Source organism: Notolepis coatsorum (assembly GCF_963971535.1).
Source record: "Notolepis coatsorum genome assembly, chromosome: 17".
Lineage (NCBI taxonomy): Eukaryota > Metazoa > Chordata > Actinopteri > Aulopiformes > Paralepididae > Notolepis > Notolepis coatsorum.
Window position 1 is genome coordinate 82,785,879 of NC_140181.1, and position 17,041 is coordinate 82,802,919.

Genomic DNA, 17,041 nt, shown 5'->3' on the forward strand with positions numbered 1-17,041 from the left:
TTGACAACTCCCTTTCAGCTCAAGTGCCATTTTATTTTACCATTTATAAAAAAAGATCTATAAAATGGACCCTACTGGTTAGCTTGACTAATCTACTAATTGGCAAACTATTTTGCATCCGTACACTAATTAATGCCACAGTCCATCCCTCGTTTCTCCAGTGAGCAGGACAACTAGAAATTAGATGACCGGGCTCTTTGCGATAATGACTGAATAATCAATTCTCCTCTGGACTGATGTGGCCTATCAAACCGCCTCCCTGAACCCAGAGGAGTACCTTTTGCTCACAGCCTCTACTGGTCTACCTCCAAGACCTTTCTTGATGAGCCAACTCATGAGAATCGGCAGCCATAGCAACTGTTCCCAAATTGGCGAACGCCATCTTGTTCAGATATACCTCCAGAGTCTGTGTAAATGTTAATGTCAGAGGGAGACCAGGCTTGAATTGCTCCAACGACAAGAGTTTGCGTAAAACTTTAGAAGCTGATAACCACATATCGAACACAACCTCCTGTTGCCTGGCCAAGTCGAGGAAAGACACGCCGAGTTTTCACAGCAGCGACCTGAACATCAGTCTATATATGCTTCCGGCACCGTCTCATAGTCAGCCAAAACTACAGCCCCCACAGTTTCACAATCTGTGCATCTAATGCTGCATAAGCGTCCTGGGCTTTCCCCTCCAGCACACTCTGGATAAGCAGCGTCCACTTAGCGTCCGGTCGGCCCAGTTATTTAGCAACTTCCTCAAACGAGTCAAAGAACCAGGTCACATCATCATGATTCAACTTTGGCGTGGGCCTAAGACAACTTGAAAGCTCTAAATGAGTCTCATGCTTCTCCCTCCTTCTCTTTGGCCCTCGTCTCGTGTTCCCTTTCTCTCTGTGCTTGTTCTCTTTCCCGTCTCGGATCAGGTAGGTCTAACGCTGCAATGAGAAGTTCCACCAGCGCTAGTCTTTTAGTCTCTGCACCTACCTTCCCCTCTAAACACTGAGCTAGTGCTATCGAATGCTCCTCTTTAAGCCTCCGCGACTCGTGGCACCAGAAATCCCTGCCACAGGCGGCTTCTGCATCGAAAAGGAACCATGGTTATCAGTTACTGCTCACATAATTAAATCAAATGGCAGGAAGAACCCGCCCAGAGTTACACAAAAAGCAACCAAGTACCAAGCCTTACTAACCAAGCCTATAGCCGGCTAACACACCAGTTAGCTCAGTAGCTACAAACTCACCGGAAACCAATACTACCACGGGCCGCCCACAAAGCAGTCATGGCGCACACGGATGAATGAATGAATCTCTTCCAACAGTGCAAAATACCTTTACTCTGCCATTACTCTGGACAGTTACCGTCGACGTCGATAAACGAGTCACAAACGAGCGTCAACAAACAGGCCCTTAGCCTTCACCATCAAGCGTGCACCAACACGCCACCAAGAATAACCACAAATCCCAAAATGCATGCGTCATTTCCAGTGTACAACTCTCAACACTGGCCCAAAGCCATTAGCGGCTAACGTTAGTCACACCACAATGCCAGCATTTGGCAATAGCAACAGCAGCTACCAAACCCTGCTCTAACCTCAACACGACGTTCTAGACATTACCCAAGATTCTTCCTGGACTCAAGCCCCAATTTATGTTACAAACTAGAGCCGCTCTAGGGCTATGAAGTTTGACCATTCGAGCTCTAGCCCTAACATTGAGTGCATTATTGAGGAAAAGATGAATAAACTGAACAAAAGGGCCGGTTTTCAATGAACAGATAAATAACCATAGGTTAGCTTACCAGAATCTGCTATAGGTTAGTTTACCAGAATCTGCTATAGGTTAGCTTACGAGAATCAGGCTTGACTGGCGTTCGATACAATATTAAGTTCAGGTTTTTTATATTTTGGTTGGTCCGGTGACAAAATACTGGTTTTCTAATCAATCAATCGCTTAACGCAGGTATTTCTCTCAATGGAAACCAGTTTAGACAAAAGGTGACTCAAAGGAAGGAAATTGGATTCCTAGCTCATTCCTAACACTAGGTTAGACCACCTAGATCTGTGTTTCTATTTAGCCGCACTGCCTCTTTGATATTAAATTTACACAACTCCACCTATTCTGTCAATTGAATGAGATTTGAAATAATCACCCCTCTTTGATCCCAAAACAGACTAATGCGGTTCTTTGGCTGAAGTATTCAAACGTTGCCGTTAACCCATGGAAACCGGGCAACACATTTGTGTGTATATGCAGGCTATGTAATGCATTCTTAGCAGGCGTTTTAGGTCTAATGGGTTAAAGGGGAATGCCACTAATTTTAAGAATTCACATGTTATTCCTGTGCCCCTGGGACGATATATGTGAACATGTAGCACTCTCTTCAAGCTAGAAATCGGTGAGGGAACCCTGTGACGTCTGCTGCACCATAGTCGATGAATAGGGCACTGGCTATGGGTCACTTTGCTACTGCTGAACTGCTATTTCATAACCCCCCCCCATCTCTGTTTCTAGCTATGTGAGAACCTCAGAGAAACTTGGCGAATGGAATGAGAGAGTTACCAGTTCAGATTTGTGAGTTCATGTACTGTTTGCTCTCACAGTGGTGGTGTGTGCTTCTGAGTTTGCTCTCACACTCGCTTACGCATTGTCTCTCTCTCTATCCCGGTCTCTCTCACCCCCAGTCTTGCTCTCTCTGTCTGACTCTCGCGCTCTTCTCACCCTCCATCTATGTTTGAGAACACCTGTATACCAGCCGCTGGTATTTTGTCAAGTGTCTCAAGAGTAGGAGAACCACTAAAACAAGCGTAGCTTTGCAGATCACTGCGAACTAAAAGGTGAACAAGCCAGGGTTCTTCTCACGGACCAGGGGGGGGAGGGCACAGCCCCACGTCCCAGCTCCACTCCCCCACAGCCCTACGGCCCTACAGCCCCACAGCCCGGCCCTACAGCCCCACAGCCCCACTTTGAGAAGCCTGCATCGATGGCACTTTGACCAGTTATCCCAGATGAGCGCTCCTACTCTGAGAAGCTTGCTAAATACACGACTACTGCAGATTTCTCTTAGCACTGCTGGCTATCTAGTTAACATCTTAGCCTTTCTAGACGGGGGTTAAAGCTACTCTGTCTTTGTCTACTGTTGTCTATGACTTACCTTTTGCTATTTGATAACCTTGAATATCAGCCAATTCATAGTATTCCGATATCTTGCAAACAACATCTGATTTATAATCTTAATCTTAATAGCATGGGGTCATTAAATGACGGTTGGGGCTAGTGAACTGTGGCATTGCACCATTATTGTATGGCAAAACACACCACCTGAGAATACTATGAATTTGACCGTTGCTCAAGCAGTTTGAGCTTTGCAGGGCGTCTTTGCTTGGCTGCCCTAATAGCACATTGGCAGCACAATAAAACGCAATGAATAAATCTCCAATGGCAGCTTTCAATACCAGACTCGAGATTGAAAGTATTCAGTCTCTGTTTTCCACTTGTTCTCTATTTGTGTGAATGTTTCTCTCTCTCTCTCTCTCTCCTCTTTTGTCGTTTGTCTATTTCTCTGTCCCACTTTCTCTGCCTGTCCCTTTCACACTCTGTCTCTATCTCTCTCTCGCCCTCGGCGTTTGTCTCCTATCAGTCTTTCCCGTCTGTTGTTTTACTTCCTGTTGCAGGAGTCGGGTGACATCTTGTCGTCTCAGAACTGATGACGGGTCCTTCTCTCCACTTCCTGCTCCTGAGCAACATTTTTCCTTTTCTCCCTTTCTTTTTAACCGACTTTCTGCTCTCCTATTCACAGACTGCAGGGCTGCTACAACTAATCAACAACTAATCGATTGTAAAAAATAGAATCGGCTGTTTTTATAATCGTTGAGTTATGTTGCACCTCCATGGTCTGTTGCTAAAGCTATTTGATGTCAAGCAAAGCCTGTTAACACTTAGTTTGTGTTATGTTTTTCTTATTTAAACGGTTCAGCTCCTATCTAAAACAATATTTATTTGCACTCTTGATGTATAGCATACATTTGTGTTTGCTTTTTGTGTTGTAACCACCAATTTGCAAGAGCATTGTACAAGACGAAGAATAACACTTTGTTTTTTTGCATAACGTTTTTTATCTTTATTTTTTATTTGCCCACAAATGCATCGGACATTATCAGCTCAACAGCTTCATGATCTGTTGAGTTGAAGCTAACACTGAGTGATCGATACCCTTGGATAATTGCCTAAAATATACCTATTTTTGTTTTTATCCGATTAATCATTTAAAAATCCATAGATCAATCGACTTATCAAAATAGTCGTTAGTTGCAGACCTAATAGACTGAGACCTACTGACCATGATTTTAACCTGTTTTCTATAGAGCTGTAGTTTGTATTTTAATCCTAAACAAACAAACAGTGACTGTCCCAAGGGGTCAGTTTGATACCCTGATGAAGAGTTAATAATGAAATAATAATAATGACTTGGATTTATATAGCGCTCTTCACTGACCCAGAGCGCTTCACAGTCCATTATTCGTTCATACACAGTCATACCGGTGGTGGTAAGCTACAATTGCAGCCAGAGCTGCCCTGAGGTTGAAATGGGTTGGTTTATCCATGATTAAATAATGGTTTCTAGACTTATCAGAGTACCTTGGGGGCATCTGAGTAGCGTAGAGGTCTAAGTACTCGCCGACCACCGCAGAGACCCGGTTTACATTTCCGGCAGCGGTGCCTCCAGCTTGGTCAGACATCCCTACGAATACAATTGACCATGTTCGTGGCTGGGAAGCCGGTGGGGTATGAGTCCTGGTCATCACAACAGCGACTCCTACTGGTTGGATGCTTGTACAGCAGTCAGGGGATCTGGGGAAGATAGCGTGAACCTTCGTGCGTGTTACGCTTTCCCAGTGAAACTCCTAGCTGTCGGGTGAAAAGAAGCAGCTGGCGACTCCACATGTATCGGAGGAGGCATGTAGTAGTCTACACCCTCTCCAGACCGATGGTAGGATAGTGCAATGACCAGGAGGGACTAAATTGGGGGATGGGAGAAAAAAACAACAGTGCCTCGGATTCTTTCCAGACTGCCAACCACCACCACGGACTTCCATTAGAAGTAAACTGGACAACTTGTCCAGCATAGGTAGTGTAACGGTCTGTTAACAGCTGGGAGAACAGAAAAGAAAGATAGCCTTCGCTGTTAGCAATGACAGCAGCCAGCTAGCTCGCTTGATTATCTCACATTCGTTAAGTAAAAACAAAACCATATGTTAGCATGGAAGCTCAGACATTTCAAGCATCAACAATGTAACTTTCGGAATCAATACTTTTGTTCCTGGAAATTATGTTAGCCTTCTGCGACTGCCAAATATCTAGCTGTTCGCAATGACCGCAGCCAGCTAGCGCGCTTGTTTGATTAAGTCACATTCGCTATTAAGTAAAAACTAAATCATAGTTGATGTTCCCACTTCCCAGTGACTATCTAATAGTAATTTTGTGAGTTTTACCCATCCCTACTTCATAGTTTGTTTGTTTATTGGGGGGATGTTGAAGACTAAATATTACAAAACAACCTTTAAAGAGTAACTAAACACGCTGTCATTTTGCTCCCCAAGTGGTTGATATTTTCACCATGCTGCACCTTCTGCCCACATTTCTGACGTTAGAGTGACTCGATTCAAGACATGTATTTGTCATATGCACAGTTAAAACAGATAGACACCATACAATGAAAATCTTACTTTGCTTACTTACCCCCTTCACACAGAATCACAGAATATAGACTTAAACTAGAATTTAAAGATATAAAAAAAGAAAATGTATGCTAAAATAAACAGTCATATCAAATTCTGTGGAAGAAAAAGGGTCGGGCAGAGTGTGCCGCAGGGTGAAAATATCAACTACTATTTACAAAAAGATAAGGCCATTATAACCCGTTTTTGAGGCCTGTCCAAAGAAAAGACAATATTGCAAGTCATCCAGAAGCTTCACATGTACAGATGGCAAAGTATTTAGTCGTGCAATTTTGGGTTCAAACGTTCCTTCTTGGTTGTCAGAAAAGACACTTATTGTAGGTCAGCCACCTAAATGTTTAATGTGCAGGGAAACCCACTGACTGAAGCAGTTACTGAAGCCAGTCCTGTAGCTTCAGAATGTTGATCAGCCCCACTTTAACCCTTTCGTTACCACACTACCAAAGGGTTAACTCTTTCACTGCGACAATACAGAAGGTTAACCCTTTCACTGACACACTACAGAAGGTTAACCCTTTCACTATCTCACTACAGACTATTAACCCCCCCCCCCCCCCCCCCCCCCACATCAGTTTAGTTTATTGTTTGAGTTGGATTGTGCTAATTAGCATATCTTAGTCCCTGGGCAGGGGGATACAGTAAGAGAAGATGCAAGACGATGATACAAAAACAATAACAACAGTGTGCCTAAATTAATTTAATATCCATTTCATTAACATTTTAAAGAACAATAAACAAAAGAAAATGACGGGTGAATATTTAAACGGGTGTCCCTGCCTCTTTTCACTCGGCATGACGATGGAATATTCCCACCTATCTGCTTAATCACCCAATGACACACATCTATGGCCGGTGAAGCCGCAGTAAAACCACTGGTGCGCGGCTCAGTTTTCCATCATACGGCTGCTGTTTGCTCTGCAGCTCATGGAATGTTCCACCTGGCCGCCTGTTGACCCGCCTGGCCAGGCAGGGTGCCTCAGCTGTTTAGCTTAGCCTAGCCCCCCCCCCCCCCCCCCCCCCCCCCCCCCCACACACACACACAGAAATATACGCAAGCATATTGCAATTTTACAGATTTGTCGATTCAATCAACTTAACTGAATCGGTTGACTGAGAATTTCTTTTGTTGAGGACGGCCCTAGAATTTATGCACACAGAGCCAAGTGTAGCTATGCAGACATGTAGGTCTTAGCTCATGCACACCCAGGCACGCAAAGGCACGCAAAGGCACATGCGCTTTCTGTGGTTCGCGTCACTTCTTAGATTGCATCTTCGCAGGTACATTTACACTCTGCTCACACACCCACATACTTGTGTACACACACTCACACACACACCTCCTGGCTTCTGCCTGCCAACCAGACAAACAGCCCAGACTCGCCACTGCAGGGGTGGGAGGAGAGGATGCCGGGAATGGAATGTGTGAGAGAGGGAGAGAGAAAGAGAGCGAGAGATAAAGACAGGGTGGAAGCGAGACGAGTAGGGAGGGAGGGAGGGAGAGGTACACATGATGGAGAGAGGGGGTTGGAAAGGAGTGGAGGAAGGAATGGAGAGAAGGGTAGGGTGAGGCGGACAGGAATAGAGGAGGAAGAGAGATCACTCCAGACAGAAAGGCAGTGTTTTGCTTAGTCACATGAGAGAGAGAGAGGGAGAGAGACACACACGGCTATGAGGGGAATGTACAGGGAGACGCACGGAAACACTGTACACACACAGACAACCAGCCACTGTGCAACGTGACAAAGATGGCGTCGGCATGACGACACCGCGCTGTCTGCCTGACACTATACCGAGAGAGTACAGTAGGAAGCATTGTGTTGAAGTACCGTAGTACAGTAGGAAGTCTTGTGTGCGTGTGTCAGCCACACCACAGGATGGCACAGGCCAGTCCTGTAGCACAAGGCAACTCGATGTACCTTCCTGCACCAGAACTGGGGGCGGAAAAGTCATTTAAAAACATTTAAAATAGTTCCACTACAGGTTAACCAGACTTTAGTACATTAACTTTTGTTATCTTATGTTGGCTTTCAAAGGCACTCGAATCACCTCGCATGCAGAACACCTGCTCATTTCACTAACGTAGGTAGTGAAGCGGATGCTAATGAGTATCTTCTTTTACGTGCTAGTCTCAAAGGGATAGTTTGCATTTTTAAGAGACCTTGTGATTTGACGTTTCAGTCCAGCCTCAGTTCCTGCGCCAGTGTTTTTGGTTTTCGAGATAATTTAAAGCAGATGCATCATGCAAAGCATTTGTACGCATCATGCTAAGCATTTGTATGCATCATGCTAAGCATTTGTACGCATCATGCTAAGCATTTGTACGCATCATGCTAAGCATTTATACTCATCATACTAAGCATTTTGTATGCCTCATGCTAAGCATTTTTATGCATCATGCTAAGTAGTGATGCACCGATGTGAAAATTGTGGCCGATACCGATAACCGATATTAATATTGCTGTTCTGGCCGATACCGATATTTACCGATGTCGATATCTCTGTATAGAAAACACTTTTTATGATAATCGAGCTATTTTCAAACGCATTTTTATTTATTTATTTTACTTTTGTAACTTATTTTCAGAAATGACTGATATTTTGAAACTATTTAAGGCCAAAATATGTAAAAAAAAAATAAAGAAATATATATATATATTTCTTTTTAATATCGGCCCTATCTTGATATCGGACCGATACCGATGTGTAAAAGAACTGCCATATCGGCCGATATTAGTCGATTACATGGAGCATGAATGTTACTTGGCAACATAATTTAGAATGCTTCATGTCACCATTGACTCAGTATGATGCGAATGTTGTGCAACATTTCTGTCTCTTTAATATCTCAAAACACTGGCGCTGATGGCTGAGGATGGACTGAAACGGTTTGACAAATAACATAGTAGGCTCGCACAATGTTCATATCTCAAAAACCCTGACTGAATCTACGTCCTCTTTTCTTGATCCTTCAATCACAACTGTTGCTTTCCAAGTGTCATCAACATTTTGTTGAAATCCCAATATGGCCTACCGCAATTTCCAAATTGTAGGATGATGCAATATTTTATAAAGGCAAAAAATAAAGTGTCAGAATAAGGTTCTAAATCAATTATTGTGGTGCTGCAGTGGAGCCCTGACCTACAGACCTTATTCTAATAGAGATAAGAAAGCATCTGGGTGGCTACGTGGCATAGTGGGCAAGGCGCTCGCCACGAATGCGGAGACGCTGGGCTCGCCTGTTCGAGCCCAGCGCTCCACATTGCTTTCAGTTTAGCTGGTCGTTCATACTAATACACATTGGCCGTATTAGGGGGTGGGAAACTGATGGGTGGGGATCGGGGCGTTGTGGACAGCGACTCCTACAGGTCGGTTGGTGCGCCTGCGCAGTAGAATCAGGAAGTGTCGGGGGCAGCGTGAGCCTCCCACGCGTTACTCCTCGCCACTGAGAGATCGAGCTGCGCAGGTGAAAAGATGCGACTGCTGTTACCTCAAGTACCGGAGGGGACTTGTGCTATGTATGACTTAGTCCACATTGCAGCCGGCTTGTGGGAGGCAAGAAACAGCGTTTGTGACAGGGGAGGGTTGAATTGGATGATACGAAATTGGGATGGGAGAAAATATAGAAAATGGGAGAAAAAGTGGATAAAAAAAAAGAGATAAGAAAGCATCTTTGTTTGGTACAGACCCCGGAATAAATGACGACATGATCATTTTAATACTTTTTTCAATGAAAAGGAAAATCTTTCCCTCTTAGTATCATGAATCAAAGCGTAAATGCAATATCTCTGTCGCAAAAAAAAAAAACAAGCGGACTTGTCTGTAAAATAATAGCAAAGGCGAGGAGTCACGGAGTAGCGACGCAACCTCAACACGGTCACTCGATGACAATACAGAAGTGAAACAGAAGAAAAGCCACTTCCTTTCATATTTAATTTACTAGATAACAGTTTGCCTGACCTGCAGGATGTCTGCGCTTGTTTCTGCTTGTGTGCATATACAGTATACTACGTGTCCTTGTCTATGCGCACTTGTGTCCTTGTGTGCGTGTCATTCTGTGTGTTGTGCACTTGCTGGCTTGCTTAGTGACTAAACACTAAACATGCCATGCTATCTGAGGTTTTATCCATTAACCTGTTTGGTGTTGAGAGTGGATTATACAGGACGGGAGTTTCCTTATGATAACATTAACCTCCTGTTGTTTGCTGAAAGTGTGAACTGGTGTTACTGCCGCTGTGTCTTCTCAGCATAGGTTCTGCAGAGTTTTTTTTTTTCTCCACTTTTTCTCCCATTTTTCTATATTTTCTCCCATCCCAATTTCGTATCATCAATTCAACCCTCCCCTGTCACCAACGCTGTTTCTTGCCTCCCACAAGCCGGCTGCAATGTGGACTAAGTCATACATAGCACAAGTCCCCTCCGGTACTTGAGGTAACAGCAGTCGCATCTTTTCACCTGTGCAGCTCGATCTCTCAGTGGCGAGGAGTAACGCGTGGGAGGCTCACGCTGCCCCCGACACTTCCTGATTCTACTGCGCAGGCGCACCAACCGACCTGTAGGAGTCGCTGTCCACAATGCCCGATCCCCACCCATCAGTTTCCCACCCCCTAATACGGCCAATGTGTATTAGTACGGACGACCAGCTAAACTGAAAGCAAATGTGGAGCGCTGGGCTCGAACAGGCGAGCCCAGCGTCTCCAGATTTCGTGGCGAGCGCCTTGCCCACTACGCCACGTAGCCACCCAGGTTCTGCAGAGTTGAAGGAGATTAATATCTAACTGTTATCTATATACAGTCTCACTAGTAGTATTCAGGCATTCCAGGCTAAACTGAATTCAATAACTTGGATTTAGTTGTAACGAGGCCTGTACATTAAATTAGATATAAATTAGAAGACAGCAACTAGCCAGGCGGCTGGGTGGCGCAGCGGACATTGCGCTCGTCACCAACGCAAGAGACACCGGGTTCGAATCCGGCTGTCGGCGTTGCCTTCGGCTTGGGCCGGCCGTCATACTAACTCAATTGGCAGAGTTAGCGGGTGGAAGTCGATGGGTGGTAATCTGGACGTTGTGGACAGCGACTCCTACAGGTCGGTTGGGGGACGCCTGCACAGCAGAGACAGGAAATGGCGGGGGTAGTAGTGTGAGCCTCCCACACGTTACACCTCGCCAATGAGAGTCCGCGCTGACTGGTGAAAAGATGTGACAGGCTGCCTCCTCGTGTATCGGAGGGGACACGTGATGCAAGGCTTCTATCCTCCCTACAACCGGCCAGTGGGGGGCATATGCGAGCAACGTTCAAGACAGGGGAGAATTGGCACAGCGAAATTGGAATGGGAGAAAAATAGAAAAAAGAGGAGAAAAAGTGGATCACAAAAAAAAAAGACTGCAACTAGCCTATACATTAAAATGCTTCCATTGCAATAATGGTGAAGTTATGCGACTGCTGGACCAGGCAACCTCTTCTGATTTAGACAGCCACAGACGATGGGCTCACTGCAGTGAAATGACCTAACTTCAGTGTAGGGCCCATGTCAGTCTATTGACCTAACTTCTCAGAGCGTAGGGCTCATGTCAGTATATTGACCTAACTTCTCAGAGTGTAGGGTGAGTTGTTAACTTCCTCAGAACGTGACTCAACCTCCCCATCGCCAACCTACGGGAAGGAACAAGTAACCCTGTGATGTTTCACATAGCAGGCTGACGTTGTTCTTCTAGTAGGCCTAGTATGTCTCAATCCCATGTTTTACAGCGCTACACCCAATGTTAATACTTAATACATTGTTTGGGCTGGGGCTGTCCTGATTATCATTTCTTGTGGGCTTCGAAGCTTCAATATGTCGATAATAATTCTTCCTGCACAAAGGTTTCAATGCAGTGGGTAAAAGAGAGCAATGTGGTAGACTTTGGTTTTCTGAAGGTTAATGTGGTAAAAACAATAACACACAAAGAAAACAAAGCATTTAAATTGTGATTTATGACATTGATCACCGTGGCAGCGATTGCAGCTTCGAAGCATTCAGGTCAGTCCCAGTTTGGGCAAGCTTCTCCCGAGTGGAAGAACTAAATAAAAAGTCACTCAAACACTCTGGTTTTGGTGCTGCATTTAATGTGGGGAAATAAATGTTGAACCAAGTCTAACCAAGTTTTTCCCCCCACTGTATGAACGGAGTGGAGTCTACTGTGTTGTGCTGTATTTATTTATTATTGTGAGTTGTCCCTCTTCCCTGGTCATTATGTCCTCATTATCCTACTGTTGTGTCCTTAGATATCTGTCTGCCTCAGCCACTCTGGATGACATTACCCAGTCAGAAGCGTGAGTTGACACCTTTCACTTTTCTGTTGTTTGGTTAAGATGTATTTTTGCTTTAATTTTTTGGGGGGGCTTTTCTGCTGTTTATTTTTGTTGTGTTGTGTTTCGCTGGGTGCTGCTGTTATGGGGGCGGGTGTTGTAGTGTGGTAGCGTCTCTATGGAGGGGGGGGGGGGGGGTTGTTATAGTGTGTTAGCTTCTCGCTATGATGGAGGGGGGGTGTTGTTGTAGTCTGGTAGCTTCTGTCTATGATGGGTTTTGTAGTGGCTGTGTAGTGCAGTAGAGTAATCACATAGCTGGTATTTATAGAGCGGTTTCCCCCCTCTTCCTTCCAGACATTTCTATTCTAGAATTTTGATACTGTGGGGAAATGAGTGCTGGGCGGCCAACTTGGAACGGCCCTGAATTCATATTTTTGGCATTTTAGACAACGCTCTCATCGAGAGTGACTTTCAAAAAGTAGAAGAAATTAACATGTATGAATCACCATAAATGCAGTATTGAGATTTCTGCATTCATGGGATACCTGGAAAGGTCATGGAAATTGTGTTTTCCAGGCTACATGTCCAAAGATGTCAAAATGTCATGGGAAAGTGTGCATGATCTAATTTCTATTTTTATGAATATATAATGTATATATAGTTGTATACGTAGTTTCTACATTCCCATGACCTTGGAACTATAAATTGTTAGCTCACTAAATCCTACAGATTGCCAAGATTAGCCGAGCGGTAAGACTCACACAGTATACAAACCGTAACACAAAGTAGGGCCAGACCGATACTGGATTTATGGATTTGTTTGAGAGTTAAAAACACATCCTATATAGGCCGATATTCACACACATTTTTAGCAAGGATTCCTCAAATTTGGTTATGAAAGAGTTGTGACTACTGTATATTACAGTTGAGCAGTTTTTATACAGCATGCAAAACAATGCTGCATGGTTTGGGTCTGAAGCTGCATGGGAGCATGGCTTTAACCCTTTCACTACCACTCTACAGAATGTTAACCCTTTCACTGCCACACTACAAAGGGTTAACCCTTTCACAATCACACGGCAGAAGGTTAACCCGTTCACTACCACACTACAGACAGTCTGTAGTGTGGTAGTGAAAGGGTTAAAATGGAGACTTCTGTGGTTCCAGTGAGTCCATTTTAATTCAGATATCGTGAGGTCAGAGGTCAAGGGACCCCTTTTGAAAATTACCAATGACTATTCCCCCCCCCCCCCCCCCCCCCCCATGAAGAAAAAATTGTAGCTTGACTTTTGGAGCAATATCTACTGTGGATATTATGGCTGGTATCTATGGATTCCTCAAAATCTCTAGGAACACAGGGCTTGACATTAAGGCTTGTCCTATTGTCCGGGACATGTAAAAAAAATGGTCGGACAAGCATAATACGATTGAACTTGTCCGACTGGACAAGTACAAAAATATATATATATATATTCCCCAAACAAATAGTAACGTTATTCCATCTGATCAGAAAGTGCCTGTCTCACACAGTGTCACACTGGAAACTCTCAATCTCTGTACGTCAATATTACTTGTCCCGGACAAACGGTGAGCGTCTTCTGAGTGCTCGCTTAGTAGTTGACACTGACAGTGGCACGAGACCCGCGGAAATATCAGAATGTTTAATAAAAGTTCCCGCGATACTGGCCATTCTCTCAGTCAAGGGAGACACTATGAGCACAAAATCATAATAATCGTACAAATCGGTTTAATTTATTTTTTAATAGGCCTTTATTTTCACAAGTACATTTCGTACAAGTAAGTTTAGCTTTCGGACAAGCAAAATATCTGAAACTGAAAGTTTATGTCAAGCCCTGGAACATGTGATGCCACTATCTTCGCACTAGCTTAGAAAAATTTGTTTAAACCAATGGGGGTTTGGCTATAATATTATACATAAGACGTCACCATCACTTTCATACCAACCATGCCCTTATTGGATTATTTATGTTGACGAAACTGATGAGTTATATTCATTAAAGAAAGTTTATTTAATAAAAGAAAAAGACTATTTAATCAGATTAAGCCACATTATTAAAATTTTGGATTTAGTTTTTTTTTTTTTTTTTTTTTTTTTTTTAAGTATATATTTTTTTATAGACATTCGAAGCTTCGTTCGAATACTTCAATCGAAGCTTCGAATGTTAAAAAATTACATTCGGTACAGCCCTTGAATTACACTTCTGAATTACTTTACAGAACAACAGCAATAAGTACGTCTACTTAGTTTACTTCGCTCTTCATACTTTGAGTTTCATTACAAAGTTCAAAGCTATACGTCAACAGAACACTAACCATATTAACATCTGCATTAGTTGCCATTCTTGAGCACAGTAGAATATCTCCACCTTGTGTTGGGCGATCACTCTTTGTCTATATTTGTGAATTTAGGTATGTGTGTTTAAGTGGTGTGGCCAGTCATTAAGCCTGTGTGTGTTTCAGATGCACATGTCTGTTGACTTTGCTAACCTGTAATCTAATCTTGGCTAACCTGTATGAATTCTGGTCAGACCTCCTTTTCTAAACCTTACAAAAAAACAACACTATTTTCATCTTCATCTAAACATAGGCCACCTAGAGAATGTCTATTTTGGCAGCCTGGACAGGTTTATTTTTGTTTTGTGTTTTTCTTGCTTTTGCTTCATGTCACAGTCTTGTGCAATAGCCTTCTGTAGCTTTTTATGGTTCAACGTGAGCAAACAATAGGCTAATTCACCACACCTAACCTGGTACACAACGCAGCAAAGTATATTAGCTTGTGTCGTCATGCAAACTACAAGCTCCTGTCTAGAACTAGAGAACTCCTTGTAGATTATGGACCTCTGTAGAGTTTCACGTCACCCTGTCTTGCTTTATGCTATATGAGCTATAAGCCTAGTAGCAATGGTATAATTTATATATATATATGTGTGTATATTATAGGCAAGTCAAGTTTCTTTATTAGTTGTCATACAGAATACTTTTTACTAAGTCCTTGCACTTTACCTTTATGTTACTCTTTGCTTCTCTTTTTTCTGCTCTATCCTTCCCTTATGCCTTTTGAGTTGTCCCTGGGAAAACATTTAGCCAAGCACAGGGGTTTGCTGAAGCTATCTGTCTCCAGTTGTTATAAAAGATGTTCCCCATTATAGTTTCTCCATTCCATAGGCGTGGCTTGTGTATCAACTGGTGCACTTAATCGAAGCCTGCAATCCAAATTCCTGTAATACCAGCCACCACTCACCCCCCGCCTCCCACACACCCCTCAGATGCTGTGCATTTCTGCCTGCCTACCAACCTTTTAGTAGTGCGTCCCTTGGCTTGGGGGTGGAGTTTAACCCCAAAACAGTGCTGGCTCGTTATTTTCTCTGTTCAGAGTTGTGGAATGGTTTGGCTAATTTATACCTCTCTCCTTGTTTTTTTTTTTTTTTTTTTTTTTCCTCCGTCTCTCTGGACCCTTCTTCCCACTGTGTCTCTGACCCTTTCACACTCTGCCCCCCTTCTAAAAATAACTCTCACTCTTTAAATCTCTTTCCTGTCGTCCTCCCCTTCCTCTCATCAATCTCTTCTCCTCTCATCAATCTCTTCTCCTCTCCCTCCATCTTTACCCCCTTTGTTCCTCTTCATTCTCCCCTCCCTCCCTCCCTCCCCTCCCCCTGCAGATATAAGAAGACTCAGGAGACTTTGTCCCAGGCAGGACAGAAGACTAGTGCCGCTCTCTCCACGATGGGCACGGCCCTCAGCAGGAAACTAGGAGACATGAGGTACGTGGTAGAGCCAACATGGAGAACTGGAACTAAGGAGGAGAAAAACGAGGATTGGACACAGTGACACAGAACCAATCGGCCACAAATGGTGTACACAGTATGTTTACAGTGAGGAATTCCAGTGGTCCCAGTGATTTCCAAGTGGTTAAAACATGCTAGTATGCCCCGTGTTCCAGGTGGGGCTACGGTCGCCTAGAATAATAATAATAAGAGGATGGGCCACAGTTCCTATGTTCTAACGGAAGTTATTTAGCGCTGGGAGACGATGCTACTTCTAACGTGATTTGTCTCCCAGTGATAATGGCGAAGCCCTTTTCAAAAACGTTTCCATGACAACCCATGACCCGTCCTCTTCACGTAACTCTAGGCGACCACAGGGAACCCTCTAAACTGTGTTCAGAAAGTAACATTATACGAACAATTATTTTAGCAGTTTGCATAATGCTGTAATACTGCCAGCTTAAAATTCTGGGTTCCTGTGATGTCCTGTGACAGTGCTGTGATGTCCTGTGACAGTGCTGTGATGTCCTGTGACAGTGCTGTCCAATCCTTGGTTTTTCCCTCTGCGGCTGAAGTTGCCAGTTAGTTCAGACCTGGAGTCCTGTCCCCCTTTTGTAACCTTTCACCTTTTAGTGGGGAAATACGAAGCTGATCCTAGATTAATGCCTATGGGCAACTTCAATCTCTAGATTAAGTCGTTGGAACACCCCTACACCCAAAATAGACTCGGCGTCCTTTCAGGAATGGTTCAACGTGAGTTCATTTAATTTCATTCTTTAACATTAGGCGCTTGTGTTTTCCACAATCCCTTGTCTCAAGGCTCAGAAATCGATCCTTAACTTGTCCCCATCTGACCGTATACATCAACCATTCATGGTTGAATTAGATTTAATAAGAAAAGTAATTTCACCGCATTTCACTGTATGCCCTGGTTATGTATGTGATGAATAAACTCTTGACTTGACTTGACATTTGGGGATAGTTGTTTACATCTGATGTGAAAAATAGAAATGTTTATACCTTAACCCTTTCACTGCCACACGACAGAAGGTTAGCCCTTTACTATCACACAACCGACGGCGATGCTCCATCATTAGCATCATTAGCTCTGCATGATGCTAATGATGGAGCATCGCCGTCGGTTGTGCGATAGTAAAGGGCTAACCTTCTGTATTGTCGCAGTGAAAGGGTTAACCGGCTGTCATGTGGCAGTGAAAGGGTTACGCCTAGCATTAATAGTTGCGG

General features: G+C 43.7%; 1 protein-coding gene across 7 annotated transcripts in view; it reads left to right on the top strand.

The window, feature by feature from the left end:
* tpd52l2b (tpd52 like 2b) overlaps positions 1-17,041 on the top strand; it is a 43,858-nt gene that overhangs the window by 14,594 nt on the left and 12,223 nt on the right. For 4 of the 7 annotated variants that reach the window (XM_084333687.1, XM_084333690.1, XM_084333688.1 and 1 more), the window contains exons 4-6: positions 2,500-2,559; positions 11,988-12,035; positions 15,692-15,793. In XM_084333687.1, the coding sequence (XP_084189813.1) occupies positions 2,500-2,559; positions 11,988-12,035; positions 15,692-15,793 (210 nt within the window). The remainder of the gene's footprint in view (positions 1-2,499; positions 2,560-11,987; positions 12,036-15,691; positions 15,794-17,041) is intronic. The other 3 variants (XM_084333689.1, XM_084333691.1, XM_084333692.1) reach the window with 2 other exon arrangements.